The sequence below is a fragment of the Astatotilapia calliptera genome, chromosome 2 (genome assembly GCF_964374335.1).
Source record: "Astatotilapia calliptera chromosome 2, fAstCal68.1, whole genome shotgun sequence".
NCBI classification, from domain to species: Eukaryota; Metazoa; Chordata; class Actinopteri; order Cichliformes; family Cichlidae; genus Astatotilapia; species Astatotilapia calliptera.
In genome coordinates this window covers 14,044,161-14,061,067 of record NC_137423.1, presented here as the reverse complement: position 1 = coordinate 14,061,067, position 16,907 = coordinate 14,044,161, and the positions used below count along the sequence as shown (strand labels likewise).

The 16,907-nt window shown below is 50.6% G+C and overlaps 1 protein-coding gene across 1 annotated transcript in view; it reads right to left on the bottom strand.

Moving 5' to 3' along the window:
- fat2 (FAT atypical cadherin 2) overlaps positions 1-16,907 on the bottom strand; it is a 98,006-nt gene that overhangs the window by 12,488 nt on the left and 68,611 nt on the right. Inside the window, exons 20-24 of the mRNA XM_026185187.2 lie at positions 15,834-16,031; positions 14,484-15,084; positions 14,198-14,398; positions 12,543-12,700; positions 859-1,297 (exon numbers count right to left, since the gene is read on the bottom strand). Of these exons, the coding sequence (XP_026040972.2) occupies positions 859-1,297; positions 12,543-12,700; positions 14,198-14,398; positions 14,484-15,084; positions 15,834-16,031 (1,597 nt within the window). The remainder of the gene's footprint in view (positions 1-858; positions 1,298-12,542; positions 12,701-14,197; positions 14,399-14,483; positions 15,085-15,833; positions 16,032-16,907) is intronic.

Sequence of the window (16,907 nt, the reverse complement as noted above, 5' to 3'; positions counted from 1 at the left end):
GTAAACGACAGGAAGCAGGGGAGGATTTAGGGTGGGGCTATGCTATGATTGACATGTTGATACACTCGTTTTTACCCAACCGGTCTCTCAGATGGGGTCACCTGATTGTTGGGGTTTTCTCCTTAATGTTGTGTTTACCTTACAATATAAAGTGCCTTGAGACGACTGTTGCTACGACGCTGTGAGATGGGGACAGACAAAAAATCATATTTGTTTCAACAGTTTCATAAAATGTTGCAAACTGAACGTTGCCCTGCAGCTGTACTGAGGCTGATTCTTCATTAAAAGCTTAACTTCCACCACCTGCAGGCACTAAATTTTTGTTTTTTCCTTCTAGTGATGAGATAAAAATGACTGCAGGGGCAAAAACAGCAACTTTTTTAAGTTCGAATCCTCCTCAGAGGAGGAGCAGAGGAGGACACATGGAGCTGAACCTCCTGAGGAGAACCTCAGCTCCAATGGGTGTGGGTTCCTGCTGAATCCGCACGTCGGTCCATCTCCTCCTCCTGTGGTACTTCACTTGTTCTCCTTTAGTACTTTAGTTACTGAGCTCACATTGTTTGTTTGTTTTAATCTAATTTTATTAAGTCATCATAACAAAAACACTAATTAAACTATGATAAAGGAACACACACTGTGTGGTATTTCCTTATGTTTTGGCACATTTTTCCTGCTTTTATTTTGGCGGGCTAAACTGGAGGCTGAGAGGAAACTAAATGATGTAAGAGCCCTGAGCTGGACTCGGGACTTTGGCCCTGAAGTGTGGACATTTGTCTGTTTCAGGAAGTTCTGTGCACAATCTCGAAATCTCTGTTTTATTTTTTTACTTTCAATAAAATCTAGTTTTTGGCGACTCACCCCCCATGGCGTCCTCCTCACAGACACCTCCGTTCTTGCAAGGGCTGCTGTCGCAGGCTCCTCCCCCGCTGCAACACTGGTACACCCCAAACACCCTCCTGCTCCCTGACCCCCTCCATTCCGCCGAGTCGCCTGTTCTGATTGGCTCCCCATTGAGCTCCAGGCCCTCAAGGCAGCCGCTGAAATTATGTGGCTGTTGGTGGAGCTCTGGAGGAGAACCAAAGAGCAACGCTCCATGGGAGCGCAGCATCTGGCACGGCTCAACTGAGGAGGCGGACACCGGATGCTGCCCGTCCAGGGTCAGCCTCAGCGAGGAGGAGTTGACCTCCAGCAGGACGCTGTGCCAGCGACCGTCTGACACCATATGAGAGCCAATCGGCAGTGAGGCAGGGGTGGTGGTTCCACATCTGTACCTGAAGAGCAGGTCTCCGCCGGCCAACTGAGGGAGGAAGACAAAGGTCAGTGAGACACATGCACGAAAACCAGAGAAGAATACGTCCGACTCAGTTTTTGAGTGTAAGCCTTTGACTTGTTATTTTCTTTCTTTCTGGGGAGAAGAAACGATTAGTTATGTCTATAACTTCTGTTCCCTGAAGGAGAGGAACGAGGTACAACACATAAGTATGGGATATCACGCCCTCGCGTGTCCTGGCTGAAGAAACCTTTATTCACGCCTTTACGGCAGATGACGTGTGATGACACGCGCAAGGCCCCGCCCGCACATATAGCCGCTGCCATCACCGTCATCCCTCAGTTCGATAGCCGCTCTTCACCGAGCCAACTGCTCAGTGGGGCCACCCTGTGTTGTACCTCGTTCCTCTCCTTCAGGGAACAGAAGTTATAGACATAACTAATCGTTCCCTTTCAGTCGATTCACTCGGTACAACACATAAGTATGGGACCTATATACACGCCCCGCAGAGCAGCCACCGAACCGGAACGGGACCACCACATCCTTAGTGAGTGGTAGACCCAGCAGAAAGGACAGCATGAGCCACCGAAGGGGCTGTAACGTCCAACCGATAAAACCGCACAAAAGTGTGCGGCGACGCCCAATTAGCCGCTGCACAAATATCAGCCACAGGCACCCCTCTAAAAAGAGCCCATGAGGTCGCCATCCCCCTGGTGGAATGAGCTCCCACCCCGTGGGGCAACGCAAAACCTCCGGTGCTGTATGCCAGCGAGATAGCTTCTACAATCCAGTGGGACAGCCTCTGTCTGGACAGAGCTCTACCCCTATTCGGATTAGCGAAGCAGACAAACAACTGGTCACACAAACGCACATCCCGAGTGCGCTCAATGTAGGTGCGTAGCGCACGCACCGGACAAAGAGAATGCACCCTCCTCTGCTCCTCAGATTCAAAAGGAGGGGAGCAAAAGCTCAGCAACTCAAACTCCATTGAACTATAAGATGCAGGCATGACCTTGGGAAGATAGGCGGCATTCGGACGCAATACGACCTTGCGGCCATCAGGAGAAAACTGTGTGCAGGCAGGATGCACAGACAGCGCATGAAGGTCCCCCACTCGCTTCGCCGAGGCCAAAGCGAGAAGTAATGCGGTCTTATACGAAAGAAGTTTCATATCTACCGACTCAACGGGTTCAAACGGAGGGCCACAAAGGGCCTCCAGCACCAAAGACAAGTCCCAAGCCGGGACACTGGACTTAAGCACGGGCCTCAGCCGGCGAACCCCTTTCAGAAAACGCACGGCGAGGGGATGCGCACCTGGTGTCACCCCGTCAAAACCGATATGACAAGCAGATATAGCCGCTAAATAAACCTTGATCGTCGAAAACGAAAGGCCTTTATCCAACAGCTCCTGCAGGAATGTCAAAACATCCACAATAGAGCACTGAAATGGGAGAGTGTGGCGGTCCTGGCACCATCGCTCGAAGGCTCGCCATTTGTAAGCGTACAAGCCTCTAGTAGACGAGGCCCTGGCGCTCTGAATCGTCGCTACCACACTAGGTGGCAGACCCTTAGCAACCAAGTTTAACCTCTCAGCAGGTAAGCATGAAGGTGCCACAGATCCGGGCGCGGATGAAACACTTCCCCCCCCGCCTGAGAGAGGAGATCCCTGCGGAGAGGAAGCTGCCAAGGACTTGCTGCAAGCAGGCTGATTATTTCTGCATACCACGACTTCGCGGGCCACCAAGGGGCCACCAGGATCAGAGAGAGGGAATGCCGACGCACCCTCTCCAGAATTGGAGATATCATTTCCACTGGGGGAAATGCATACAGGAGCACGTCTGGCCATTGGTGCGCTAGCGCGTCCAAGCCCAAGGGTGCATCGTGGTCGATTATGGAGAAGTACAGGGGGCAGTGAGCATTCACCCTGGAAGCAAAAAGATCTATTTGCGCCTCGCCAAATAGATCCCAAATCTGAGCCACTATTGAAGGGTGTAACCTCCATTCTCTCACCAGAGGACCCCCCCTGGAGAGAAGGTCCGGCCCCAGGTTCAGGTGGCCCGGGACATGGGTGGCTCTTAGAGTCAGAAAATGAACACTGCACCATAACAGCAGAGAGCGAGACAGCTGCAACAGGGGAAGAGAGCGTGTTCCTCCCTGCCTGTTTATATAAGACACCACTGTTGAATTGTCCGTCCTGACTAAGACATGCTGGCCCTGCAGGACTGGACGGAAACGCTTTAGAGCTAAGAACACTGCTAACAGCTCTAAGTGGTTGATGTGCAGCTGGCGCTGAGCCGCGGACCAGATCCCTCTCACTGACGCACCCTCGCACAGCGCTCCCCACCCACTTAGGGAAGCATCTGTGGACACCACCTTGCGAAACAACACCCTCCCAATCCGAGAGCCCTGGTGCAGTAGCCCGGGCTCCCTCCAAGGACGGAGAGCTAGCATGCAAGACGCAGTCACCGGCAGCCTCCTCCGGAGGTGACGCGAAGCACACAAACGGTGAGAGAGAGTCCAGCGTTGAAACGCTCTCATTTTCAACAGCCCAAGCGGCACTACGGCGATCATAGATGCCATCATGCCCAACAAGCGCAATATCGTCTGGAAACGCAGTCTGCGTCCCAGCTGAAATTGAGCGAGGCAGCGATGAAACGCGGCCACTCTGTGCTCTGACAACCGTGCGCGGCTGGAAAGAGAGCATATTTCCAGACCGAGAAAAGCGATCTGTTGACCTGGGATTAGCGAGCTCTTCTGAAAGTTCACAGAGAACCCCAGTGTCTGAATGTGTGACAGAACCCGCGACAGCTGCGTCTCCGCCTGTTCTCTGGAGCAAGCCACGAGAGCCCAGTCGTCCAGGTAGGCCAAGATGCGGATGCCCCTCTTCCTGAGGGGCGCTAGCGCTGCCTCGGCACATTTCGTAAAGGTGCGGGGAGCGAGCGACAGCCCGAACGGCAGCACTAGGTATTCGTAGGCTACGCCCTCGAATGCAAACCTCAGAAACTGCCTGTGTTTCGGGTGTATAGCGACATGAAAATAAGCATCTGTTAGATCGATTGTCGCAAACCAATCTCCCGGGCCGACTGCACTCAGGAGCTGTCTGAGTGTTAGCATCCTGAACCTGTACGTTCGCAGGTACGTGTTCAAGACTCGCAGGTCGAGGATGGGACGAAGCCCTCCCCCTTTCTTCGGAATGACAAAATAACGGCTGTACCAACCTTTGTCCGTCTCCGAAGCGGGGACCACCCGTATTGCTCTCTTCTGTAATAGCGCCTGTATTTCCTCTCTGAGTACCAAGGCTGCCTCGGGGTTGACAATCGTGTTCACGACTCTTTGGAAACGAGGCGGCTTGACCCGGAACTGCAACCGGTAACCCATGGCAACGGTTTGCAGCACCCACGGAGAGGGGGCGCAAGCGCGCCACTGAGGGAAGTGAGCAGCCAGCCGGCTGGCCTGCAGCACTGACGGCGGGGCGCCGTCGCCCCCCAGTGTGTCTGCAGGGGACTGCATCCCCTGCCTGACCTGGCTCATTTCGCCTGCAGGTTGAGCATTTGAGATTGTTTGAGAGTAAACAACACTCTTTATTGATTGCAACATGGGAACATGTACATTTATACATTTTGTTGGGTGCACCTTTTCCGGGGCATAACAATGAAAAACAGCGGGAACACTCGATGTGGCCGCTTGAACATTCAACACATCTGAACCGTGTGCAGGGGTTATGTGCTTGGGAGACCGCGATAGGGAAGTGCAGCGCCTTCTGGGGCTGACAACCTGAACAGAACTTAAGCGGCACCTCTTGTGCGGCAACAGAGGGGTAAGAGCAGCGTCTCCCTGCTGCCGGATCCCTTCCCCACTCGCAATCACAGCTAGGAGGGCTGAGGCTTCTTCCTCCTGGGCGTCGGGTCCCGTCGGGGGCCCGGGGGAGGGCCTTTGCCCCAGGCCGACTGGCGTGGAGCTCGGGCCGGAGTACGTGCTCTCGCCGGCGGCCCTCCCACTCCAGCAGTGGGCGCCGGTCTCTTGCCAGCTGTCAGAGGAGCGGCGGGCCTGTGAGAGCTAGCAGTGGGCTTGGGCTGGGGCTGGCGTCTGGGGATGATGTCGCGCAGAGCTTCCGTCTGCTTCTTCCTCAGATCGAATCTAGCCTGAATGGCTTCAAGTGAATGTCCGAATAACCCAGCCGCAGACACTGGTGCGTCCAGATACACAGCTCTGTCTCTATCAGGGACGTCGGAGAGGGTCAGCCACAGGTGCCTCTGCGCCACCACTGTCGAAGCCATCCCTCTGCCCAGGGAGAGCGCTGCACAGCGAGACGCACGGAGGATGTAATCCGTGGTGACTCTAACCTCGTTAAGAAGAGGTGACAGCGGGCTGTCCTCCGGAACCAGCGATCCAAGCTCCGCCAGGCACATTGCTTGGTACGTCTGGAGCATGGTGACGGAGCTCATGGCTCGAGCGGTGCCGGCCTGAGCCCGATAAATCTTCTCCAGCTGCGAGGCCGAGAATCTGCAGTGCTTGGACGGCAGAGTTGCGGGGCCACCGACACCATGGTTATGGGACGGGGCCAGATAAGCAGCCAGAGACGGCTCCATAGGGGGTGGGTTAGCTAAACCAGCTCCCTCGGCGCCGTCCAATTCCATGTACTGTCCATAGCCGGGCACAGTGACGCGGGTAGACAGAGGTTTGTCCCATGACGCTGTTAGCTCGCAGAGAAAGTCTGGGAACATGGGGAGGCAGTTTTTGGCCGTTGCGGGCTCCGGTGGAAGGAAAAAACCCGCAAACCGCGACGGCTTCCGAGCTGGTGGAGGAGAGGGCCAGTCCACCTGCAGCTTCTCAGCGGCACGGCGAAACAGGGAGAAAAGAGAGGTGTCATCGTGGCCGACCGGCGCAGCAGCGGCGGCATATTGGGTCGACAATGAGCTCTCCTGCTCATCCTCCGACAAACCATGGATGTCCAGGCCGATGTCCAGCACGTCATCGTCTTCCTGGGGAGCGCTGGCGGGCTTCAACCCAGGCTGAAGCCCGTCAGCGCTCCTGCATGGTTCCGGTCCGTCATCGGCTAACCCGTCAACGTATTCCATGTGGTCAGCCCAGCTAATCGCGGGGACATCGACCTGAAAATTTTCGTCTTCGGACTCGGACGAAGCCGGGGCTCCAGACTCGGAAAGAAGAGGGTCATGCCGTGCGACAGCCGAGCGTCCCAGCACTCTTTCCACAAACGTCACCCGTCTTTCCAGGGTCGAGCGTCGGAGCTGGCGACAAAACGCACAAGCTTCGGGCTCCGTCAACGCTCTCCTAGCGTGGACGATCCCCAGGCAGACAGGGCAGGCATCGTGCTGGTCGCTGTCGTGCAAAGAGAAACCACATCCCTGAGGACAGGGGCGAACAGAAGATTTCTGCTTTGCTCGCTTCGGTTTGGAGTCCATTCCCAAAACGCAAAGCGAAACGCTGCACAAGAAAAACTTGAAAATAGCGCTCCGCGGGCAGCCTACGCACCAGCTGGGCGGTGGAGGCTAACACCAACAGGGGCAGTTAAGCTAGGTTCAAGTTGGCAGACAACGGAGCTAACTAGCAGTAGCTAGCTAGCCCAACTCAGCAGAGGTGTTCTCAGCGAGGTGAAGAGCGTAAGAACTGAGGGATGACGGTGATGGCAGCGGCTATATGTGCGGGCGGGGCCTTGCGCGTGTCATCACACGTCATCTGCCGTAAAGGCGTGAATAAAGGTTTCTTCAGCCAGGACACGCGAGGGCGTGATATCCCATACTTATGTGTTGTACCGAGTGAATCGACTGAAAGGGAACTGTTAAATGAAGAAACAACATTATTTAACATTATTTAACCACCGACATCCTGCTTGGAAGCAGCTCTGACATTTAATGCTCCTTTCAGATTCGTTTCAGTGGTTCCATCACTTAGTGTTTTGTAGTTTGTTAGAAAAAAGTCTCAAAATGCTTTAAATTCATCTTCCTTCGTTTAGGCGCTCGTGCTGTGACTTATGTTTCAGATTTTGAATGAATGCCAAAAATATTGGGTCAAAGGTCCTTCACTGTGTCATGCTGTGCACTCTGCGTCCTCTCAGAGTTTCTGCACGCTCAGCGTTCCCAAAGCCAGGTCATGTTTTCTACATGTAACACCATGCTACTCCAACTTCCAAGGAGCATGGATGTTTTGGCCTCGCTGGTCACCGGAGGCATTATTGATAGCTGCTGTGTCTGTTTCGGCGTGCTCCTGTCTTTATTTGCAGCCCTCTAGAGCGTTCAGGCCGTCCTCTGGGTGATGCTGCACTGCTCTCTATCGCTGCCGCATGTTCTCTCTGCTTTCTTGTGGCAGTAAAAAGTTTCAGCAGTGATTCATATCGGAGGGGCCGGACCTGCAGGACTCTTCTCATGGATTAATGACAGCCCACGGGGCTGAAGGAGGGAGCTGAGGGCTGAATTGTGCTGCTCGTCTTTATTCTGTATCATGTACGTTCCTGTGACTCTGGGTGTGATTTATGGCAGCCGTGTGAGGGAGATGATGCACTCGGGCTTTTACAGCACCAGCGCAGCATAAGTCGAATCCCGCTCCTCAGAGACTTCAGCTCTGCAGCATCAGTGCTTCACGCCTCTATATATCACATCCTGTCAGTGCTGCTGATAAACTGGAGAGTGCCCGCAGCGTGTGATGTGTGTTGCGACTGCACGCAGGCAAACTACAGCGCTGGTGTCAAACCGAGACAGAGAGGGAGAAGGCCGAGCTCAGGCCAAAGAAGGAAAACTCAGCAATCTGACGCGCTTCAAACATTAAAATAGAAGTTTCCAATTTAAAAAAAAAAGGAAAAACCCTTGGACACACCCCTTTCCCTGTATGGTTCTTCCTTCCCACAGTTGCCAAGTGCTTGCTGAAAGGGAGTGGTCTGATTGTGGAGGTTTTGTGTAGTATTGTGGGGTCTTTAACTTACAATACAAAGTGCCTTGAGATGACTGCTGTTGTGATTTGGTGCTATGTTAATTAAAGTGAGTGAATCGGGGCTGGATTTCAGCTTTGCTCACACTTGTGATCCTGCGTGTCTTCACTTGGACGGGGACAACAGAGGTATGTATGAAACTCAAAGAGGCTCCTTGCATCAGGACTGACTCTTGGCTTTGAGAAGAGCTGCACAGCCAGGAAACTGCATACCTGTCCAATTGAGCTACTTGACAGAGAGTGTGCATCCTCACATCCTGGATATAAATCCAGTGTTTTTAAGGAACGCTGGTCTTTAACAGTCTGCAGATTGCAGGTGATGTTTCAGCACCTGGGAGAGAATTTTGGGAGGATGAAAGGCAGCAGTTCAGACTGCTCAGAATCAGGCTGGCTAAACGGGCCAAGAGTCTGAGAGGCTAAAAGCTGATGTCACTAACGCGATGTTTATCAGGAGCAATGCTCTCACATTTAGCATAAAAGTGCATTAACTTTTGTTTACTCTCTTTGGGGATAAATAGTGACTCAACCTGGGAGACATGTAATTACATTTTCACTCATGTCGTCCTCAGAGTATTGGACATATTCATCACTGTCTGCCCTGCACCTGATCAAAATTCAGCAGCACTGAGAAAAAGCTGCAAACTCCTCCTGAGGGAGACGCGACTGTTTTCCAAATATGAAAATTAATAATCATCCATTCAGTGTTCGTGAGCATTTGCTCAAACACTAAAACACACGAAGACCATCCAAGCAAGAGCTCCCACCGACTGTTAAAATAAACACGTTTACAGCATGACAGAGAAACTGTTCTGGTCCCTGTTAATAGTTTCCCCCTTCATAACAGTTCCCTCTGTGCCTGACAACTGGGTGGCGGCACCTCCATCCAGCTCCTCTGGGCAGCTGTCCCTACACCTACTTACTCACGCATGTGTGTGTGAGTCTTTGTGATGAAATGGACAAAGACACACACAAACCAGGACACCCCACGGATGTTTTCTGTGGCCTGCCTTTCCTCCTCCCATGCACTGATGTTGATCTTCCTTAAAGAAGGATTTTCAGTCCTGTTGCTTCCTCACCATATGAAGTCCTTAGTCTTCAGTGTGAAGGTCCTCCTTCTAAACCAAGCCTCTTCAATGTTTCCGTAGGAATTTGGGTTTTATGGGGTAGGCTTGCTAACCCTACATCACAGCCTTCTCAATTCTCAGTTGTTCCTAAATAAATATAATCTCCCCAGAGTTTCCTGAGCACGGCCCAGGCTCCTCCCAGCTGGACAGAAAACACCTCGTCTAAGAGGCTCCAGAGTGATCAAATGCCACCACCAGCTCATTCTGCAGGTTGGAACGCAGACAGCTTAGCTCTCCTTTTCTTCAGTTCTGTAAATCGCCTCCTCCGCTCTGATTGTGGAGCAAAGTGAGCAACAGAAACCTCAGAGCCTCGCCCGCCGCAGACCCACACTGGTGGAATTTAATAAAACAAAGGGACGACTGCTGAATGAGACTGTGAGCAGGATTCCCTGCTGCTCTCTCACCGCGATAAAAGCCTAAACTGACATTTCAGGCATTTTGTGTCACTGCAGAAACACCAACTGTGTATGGAGTGTGTTCACTGACACTCCTCATCACACAGGAGTGACAAATCACCTCTTCCTATTCTACACTTCTCACCCTGGCAGCTTTTCATCCACATGCTCACACATTTTCATTTGAAAGGAGCCGATTCCAAGCGCATGCATGCAGAAGCAAAGAAATTAATTGCAGCAAACAGGTCTGAAGGTGAGCACGCATTTCCTGTCCCACAGGTGTGAAAGCTGACAGAGAATACTGATGAGGTGTGGAAGAGTACACTCATACAGTCCGCTCAGTCCTCCCGGGTAATCAGGTGTATGAATAGCGCCTCGTATGTTCAGGAAGTTTCTCTGAACCAAACCCAGGTGAGGGAGCTCTCGCTGCTCAGAAATTCCTTTTGAAGCCATTTCTGCTCATAATGAAGCGGGCAGGGACCGAGATCCAAAGCCCAGGAGGGAGAACGCTGGGAAAGGCTGAATGGTGCTTTTGAAATTTCCTGAGAATCAGAGCGAGTGAATATTGAGCCGGAGAGCTCATAGAGGAGGAAAGCCCAGGAGGGGAAACATCATCAAACCAGGTTTGGGTCATGAGTTATCTGTTCAGGTCTCATTGTTTTCAGTCAGCTTAATAAAGCTTCCTGTACTGCTCCACGAAACGAGGCAATAAATGTTGGAGATTTTTCTTTTTTTAAGTTCAGAAACTTACAGCCTGTGAAACTCTGCAGGTTTATGGTGATATTTTTGTGCCACTATCCTGAGCGCACGTAAAAAAAATTTGAGCGCACGTAAAAAAAAGTTTGCAGGTGCAAGTGTTGCATTTTGAGGAGAAATTTAGCGAAGAAAAGCTAAATTTGAGTGAACAAAATTCATTCCTGCGTGCAAAAATGTATTTCAGTGTTTGCTATTATCCACACACACACACACACACACACACACACACACACACACACACACACACACACACACACACACACACACACACACACACACACACACACAATAGCAGCCCCTCTCGCTCAGTTTTTGCATTTGTAGAGTTACCCAAGGTGAGTGTTGTTGTGATCTGGATGTGAACTGATTCCTGCTCCACACTCACACATCGAGATGAAATACAGTTCCTACACAGACGTGCACGATAAGCAGCGTGCTCGCATTTTCCTCTTTTACAAAGTCAAGCAGGTAAGAAGACGTGTGTGTCTCTATTGCTGCTCTCCTGAGACACAAAGAAAGAAAACTGCAGCATTTGGCGGAACAAGGATTTCTGATTCCTTCATTCACAGGAAGTTTCCCCTGAGCTGGGCATCTCAGCTGGCAAATGTTTAATAACGTTGTTTGACACTAATTTAGCAGCAGAGCCGCTGAGTTGATTTAAGGCGGGTCTCTGTGGGGACCGTCGAGTGAGGCTTTTCATCCCAAAATGTTTCTGTCATGGTCCGACAGCCCTCGCCTGGATGCCTGCCCATGTGTTATTGTGTGCATGTCGCTCCCTTCCCCTCTCTCCCACTCTCTCTCTCTCTCTCGTAACGGGATTGTTTACCTCCGAGCTGTGACGGCATTCCTGCGCAGAGACTGGCCGCACCTGTTGTTGATCGGAGCCGACCAGCTGTAGCCAATTATCCGCCATCTCCCGGGCTGCCTACTTAACAGGGCGATCGAGCTTCGGTCAGCGCTGGATCATTGTGTGAAGCACGGTAGAGCAGCGCGGATGGTTTTTGTGGCAGTTTACGTTGATCTGAGGATTGTTTAGTTACTCCGTGTGTGTTTGTGTGTTTGCCACCAGGAGGGAAACGGAGAGAGAGATCACGGGAGCTGGACCGCCACTCGGGATTACTGTTTGGAAGGAGTCACTACGTGTGTTTTCACTTATATACTGTTACACCTTTACCGCACTGTAAATACATCCACTGTCTTCTCCCAAAGGAGTCCTGCATACGAGTCCTCTTTTCTACACCTACCCTGAAAGTTTCCAGCTATGATTCACAGATATGACCTGGTGCTTCACTTCATCCCCACTCACATCATCGTAAATACCGATATTTGATTTGCTCCTGTTTGCCGGCCGCCGTGTGTGTGTGTGAAGTATCTGATACCCGCCGAGCTGCTGGTCTGTGTTCTTCTCACTGTGGTGAATCTGGGTCAGTCCGCCTGTTTTTAGACGACGTTGCCTTCTTCGGTGTGAAATTCCAGCGATGTCCCGGACCTCTGTGAGCTGACGAGGCAGGCCAGCGTGAGAGTGGAGTTTGTTGTAGAGATGTTCAGCTTTCTTTAGTCACTGCTTTGAAATAAAACTCCTCACCATCATGCTGGTTCTCCCGACAAATCGAGAGCATATCGGGTATTCCTTTCTTGTATCTCTGCGTGACAGGTACTTTCATGTGCTCATGTCCTAAATGCCTGATTGAATTTCAGAAGCGGTTCTGAATCGCAGACCTGCATGAAGCTTCTACGCTGGCTGAGGAGGCGCATGACGCAGGTCCCGGTTTGATCTGGTCATGTGACCCCTCTAATCCGCAGCAATGACTTTAGTGTATTTAACGAAGCCACTCAAGCCTTTCTGTGAGCTTCTCTCAGAGTCGGAATAAACTGGAACGAAGTGCATTCTGGGTAACCTCTCACACAAACCCCTACACTGCAACAGTGTTCAACAGGATCAGGCAGACATAGTTCATTGCACACTTCTGAAACAGTGTTCTCAGGAAGACTACATCAGTTGTAAAACCAAAGATGTCCGGCTCTCTGATGACAGCACCGCAGATGCATCCATACCTGTAAAGCTCCCCAGCCGGTGCTGCTGTTGGTGGACACAATGACGCCCTGCTTCTCGATCGTCTTGAACCTCAGTGACAGTTTGAAGTCCTGGTTGTCCTCGTCCTTACGGTGAAGGTACCTCAGGTAGGACCTACTGTCGAACCTCAGCGCCGACTCTGAGACACAAACAGAGGAAACACAAGCAGAGGTCACACACAGAAGAATGAGCTGGCCAGGCGTTTGCCTGGTTTATCCTCTCCTGAGTAAATGTGCTAATCATCTGATTTTTATTTTTGGATGACTTCTACGTATTCTGTCTTTCGGACTTTAACCGCGTCAACCATGAGGGTGCCACCGCGGCGAGCTTCTGAGATCAGGAATCTTATGTTTGTCTCACTAAATACCTGCAGAGCAGTTCTCACCAAATCAGCTAGGCATCCACTTATCTTTAATAATCCTAATCTGTGTTAAAAGGCGCGGCTCTTTTGATGTTTTTACACCTTCAGATGAAACGAGGTGGTAACCTGTAATGTGTGATCTCTGATCTGAGAGAAAATTTATTTGATGTTGTTACTGGAAAAGGAAAAAAACGGAGCAAAGAGTCAGGCACAGACGGCAACCACGAGTCCAGTCTGGCAACCCAGAGCAAATAAGAGCCATGAGCAAATTTCTCTTCTGCTTTTGTTTTTTAGTTGGTCTAAGATTAAACTTTGATGATGCCTGTGGGGAGGTTTACTAACAACACCAAAGTCGATCAGAGCCCAGGAACTCTGATTTTTACCTTTTTTCTAAACTGAACTTGTGAATTTTGAGCTGCAGAAGAAACACGTGGCAGCAGTTTCATTTGGACCTGCAGTGTGGCACATCTGGCACAAAACTCAGCCTTTACTGGTTTTAAGAGCAGAGGGTTAAAAAGTAGAGTCAGACATGTTGGTGACAAGAAGAGCCAGAGGAAAACCCCCTGCAGCTATAATCCATACAGGAATGCCTGCACAAATCCCAATGTGGCCCGCTGAGGGAATACTGACAGCCATTCATGAAATCCGGGGATTTACTCCCTCAGTTCAGCTTGTGTAACCGCAGGGAGGTTAACCTGAACGACATGATGCACCAGAACAGGCTGACACTGGTGAGAATATTTACCCTCCTCATCCTCAGATCTCAGGAAGAAAAGGACGAAATTCCGGCTGCACACACTGAAGCATGAAAAGATCATTTTCTCTGCAGCTCTTTGAATATGGAGTGACGTCAGGGGTTAGGAGGTCAGTGTACTCGTCATCATAACACAGCATGTAAGCATGCAGTATATATCGTTTTCCAGGTAGAGACCCTACAACGATGTTCACTTTAAAGTCACCAGCCTCCACGAACAGAAAGCTCGCTTAGAAGCCTAGTCCTACACGTGTGACAGAGGACTCGATAAAGAGCTGAACCGGCCTCATGTCAGGTTCGCTCAGTTACACCACAGCTGAATAACCCAGGAGGACGCTGTGCCCTCTGTGGGTGTTCAGTCACATGACTCTACTGCAGCACACTTATCCTGCAAACCTGCAGGCCCGAACTTTACGATTCAAACATGCTGCTCTTCAGAAGATGTCAGAAACAGCTGCTGCACCCTGTCAGCTCACTCATACGTACATATGCTCTGAGTACAGACAGACAGGTGGACGTACGGTTGCAGGGGCAGGCGCTCTCCCAGGTGTGCTGCGGGGTGATGTAAGTAGCTCTGGCGGTGGTGAAATGGCCCAGCCTCTCTCCCAACAGCCGCACGGAGTTCCTGCAGCCTCGCGGTGGGCATCCGCTGCCCAGACAGCCGTTGTGACTCACTCTGAGGATGCTGAGGCCTAGAGAGTCCTCGATGTCCGATATAATTCCTGTACCAAAGAGTCCAACATGTCAGATGGCACACATACTGAACACTGACCTCACTGACCACGTGTGATCATGCAGCACTTTCACCTGCGAGCCTGCTGGTGGGCAGGGGCCGAACGGGGCCGCCCTGAGGCCTCCAGATGAGCAGGGCCTCCAGGGCCCGGGGGTCAGGCCGCTGCTGTAGGCTGGCCAGGTGGAGCTCCTGCCGGGGGAGATCCAGCTCTTGTCCCAGGCTGCGCTGGAGGCCTCTCCAGTGATCGCCCAGGAACTCCTCCGGCGACATCCCGACCAGCTGCAGAGTCAGTCCAGAGTCCAACGCTTGCTGAGTGGCCACCCACACGTGAACTTTGACCCCGGTCCAGACGGTGAACTTCCCGTCGCTCACGCTGATATTGAGCGCGTACGAGCCCTCCTCCAGGTGTTCGTCTGCCCAGATTTTGCCGTCAGCCTGGTCTACGGAGAAGCTCCTGCCGTCGGGACTCTGCGAGACCAGGCTGTAGGTCAGGACGTCCTGCACATCCTGGTCTGAGGCGTGGAGCCTGCCGACAACCCGGTTTGCAAACAGCCCTCCGGAGGTGGTGATGGAGACCTCAAGCGGCACCACAGACGGAGGATACTTGCTCTCCTCGGTGACATTGATGTTGACCACGCAAATGGAGGACAGGGGAGGGTGGCCGCTGTCTGTCACCTGGGCAAAGGTGGAGCACAAAAAATTAAATGATTTGATTTGTTCTTATGAAATATCATTGAAATGTAAAAGCTGGGACAGGTAACATGTCTGTTTCTCCTTATGCATTTACAGGTGTGCAGGTGTGTGTCTCCCTCCTCTCTAATGCTTTCTAATAAACCTTTTTCTCACTTGCAATCAAAGCAAAAACATTTGTATTTCACATTTCATATTAATCCTTTTGTTTCTTTGTTGTGATCAACCAAACACTGTCCAACCACTGTGATTTATTTTTTTCTCCCTCTGACAGCAGAGAACAAAATGAAAAATGGAGCATTTTGGACTAAAGTATCATCTCTCAGCATCCCAAAATATATTTGTTCCAGCCAACAAAATCCATACAGTGCAGGACACGAATATGCACCATCAGCTGCAACCTGAAACAGCCTGAACCCTCAGAATAACCCCTTCTGTAAATGGATTATAGTGAAGAGTTGAAGCAGGGTCATTCTTCTGACTTTCATTTTTCCAGCTTAAATAATTCCTGTATTCAAACTCAGTCATCATTACTGGGTGTGCAGGGTCAGTCTTGACAGTTCAGAACCACAGAAAACCATAAAGACGACTTTGTTCTAACTTTTCTTCACCTCTCTGGACAGCACAGTGGCTGAGGCCGGGAGCGACGCTCAGCACTTCCAAAGCTGAGACAAACTTTCTAAGATGTCTTTCCTGCAGTGAGAGTTTGTGAGAGAAAGACAAGAGCTTCTCACCTGTATCTTGAGCTGATGGTGAGCTTTCACCTTCTTCCTGAGCGGAGCAGAGAGCGACAGCAGGCCGCCCTGGTCCACATGGAAACGGCGGTCCTCGTTCCCGCTGACAATGTGGAAGGAGAAAGGCGGGCCGTTCCTTGGGGTGTCTTTGTCCGTCACCACCAGCTGGAGGATGCTGCTGCCAACCGCCTCGCCCTCCTGCGGGACACATTTTTATTCAGTTTTGTGCTTCTAAGGATGTTCTCGTTATCCCAGCACCACAGAGCTCCAACATCGACCTCAGAGCTCCCATTAACCAGAGATTTAGTATGTTCTACCTCATGTTAAATCATTCACATGCAACACTGCCTGTATAGTTGCTCTGCCTATTTCATGACATCAAGCATGTGATGGGAGATACACTGCAACGTCATCCAGCTCATTCTGCAGGATTTAATCTGACAGTTAGAAATGTTCTGTCTGCAGGAACATGTGAAGCATTGATTATACTCAAACACACTCGGCTCACATCCATTTCACTCACACTGGCCTGTTTAGGCTCAGTGACTGGTGGGCAGTGTTGGTCAAGTTACTTGAAAAAAGTAATCAGTAACTAATTACAGATTACTCCCCCCAAAAAGTAATCCCGTTACTTTACTGATTACTTATTTTCAAAAGTAATTAATTACTTAGTTACTTTTTAAAAACACGATTTGCAACCTGAATAGGTGATAAAGCGATAGATCTTTCAGCCCAATTCTACTTTTTCTGCATAATTCATCATACAAAATGTAATCAAATGGAAAAGTCTCTTTTTAAAACTTGTTTTATTAGTTTTAACTTTATGCATCAAGCAAAAATTAAATTATCTGCAACATTCTCTGACTAGAAGAAATTTGTTTAATATTTAAACCTATTTTCTGCACATTCCAAAAATTCTAAAATATTTTTTTGTGTGTGTTTACACTCACTCTTTCACATAGATGCAAGTAAAACACAGCAGAAAATAAATAAAGTCAAAGACTAGCGGTCCTGTTGCTCTATTTTCACCTGTAAAGCAGTAGTAGGGTAGGCGGAGGTGTGCTCTGGTGCAGG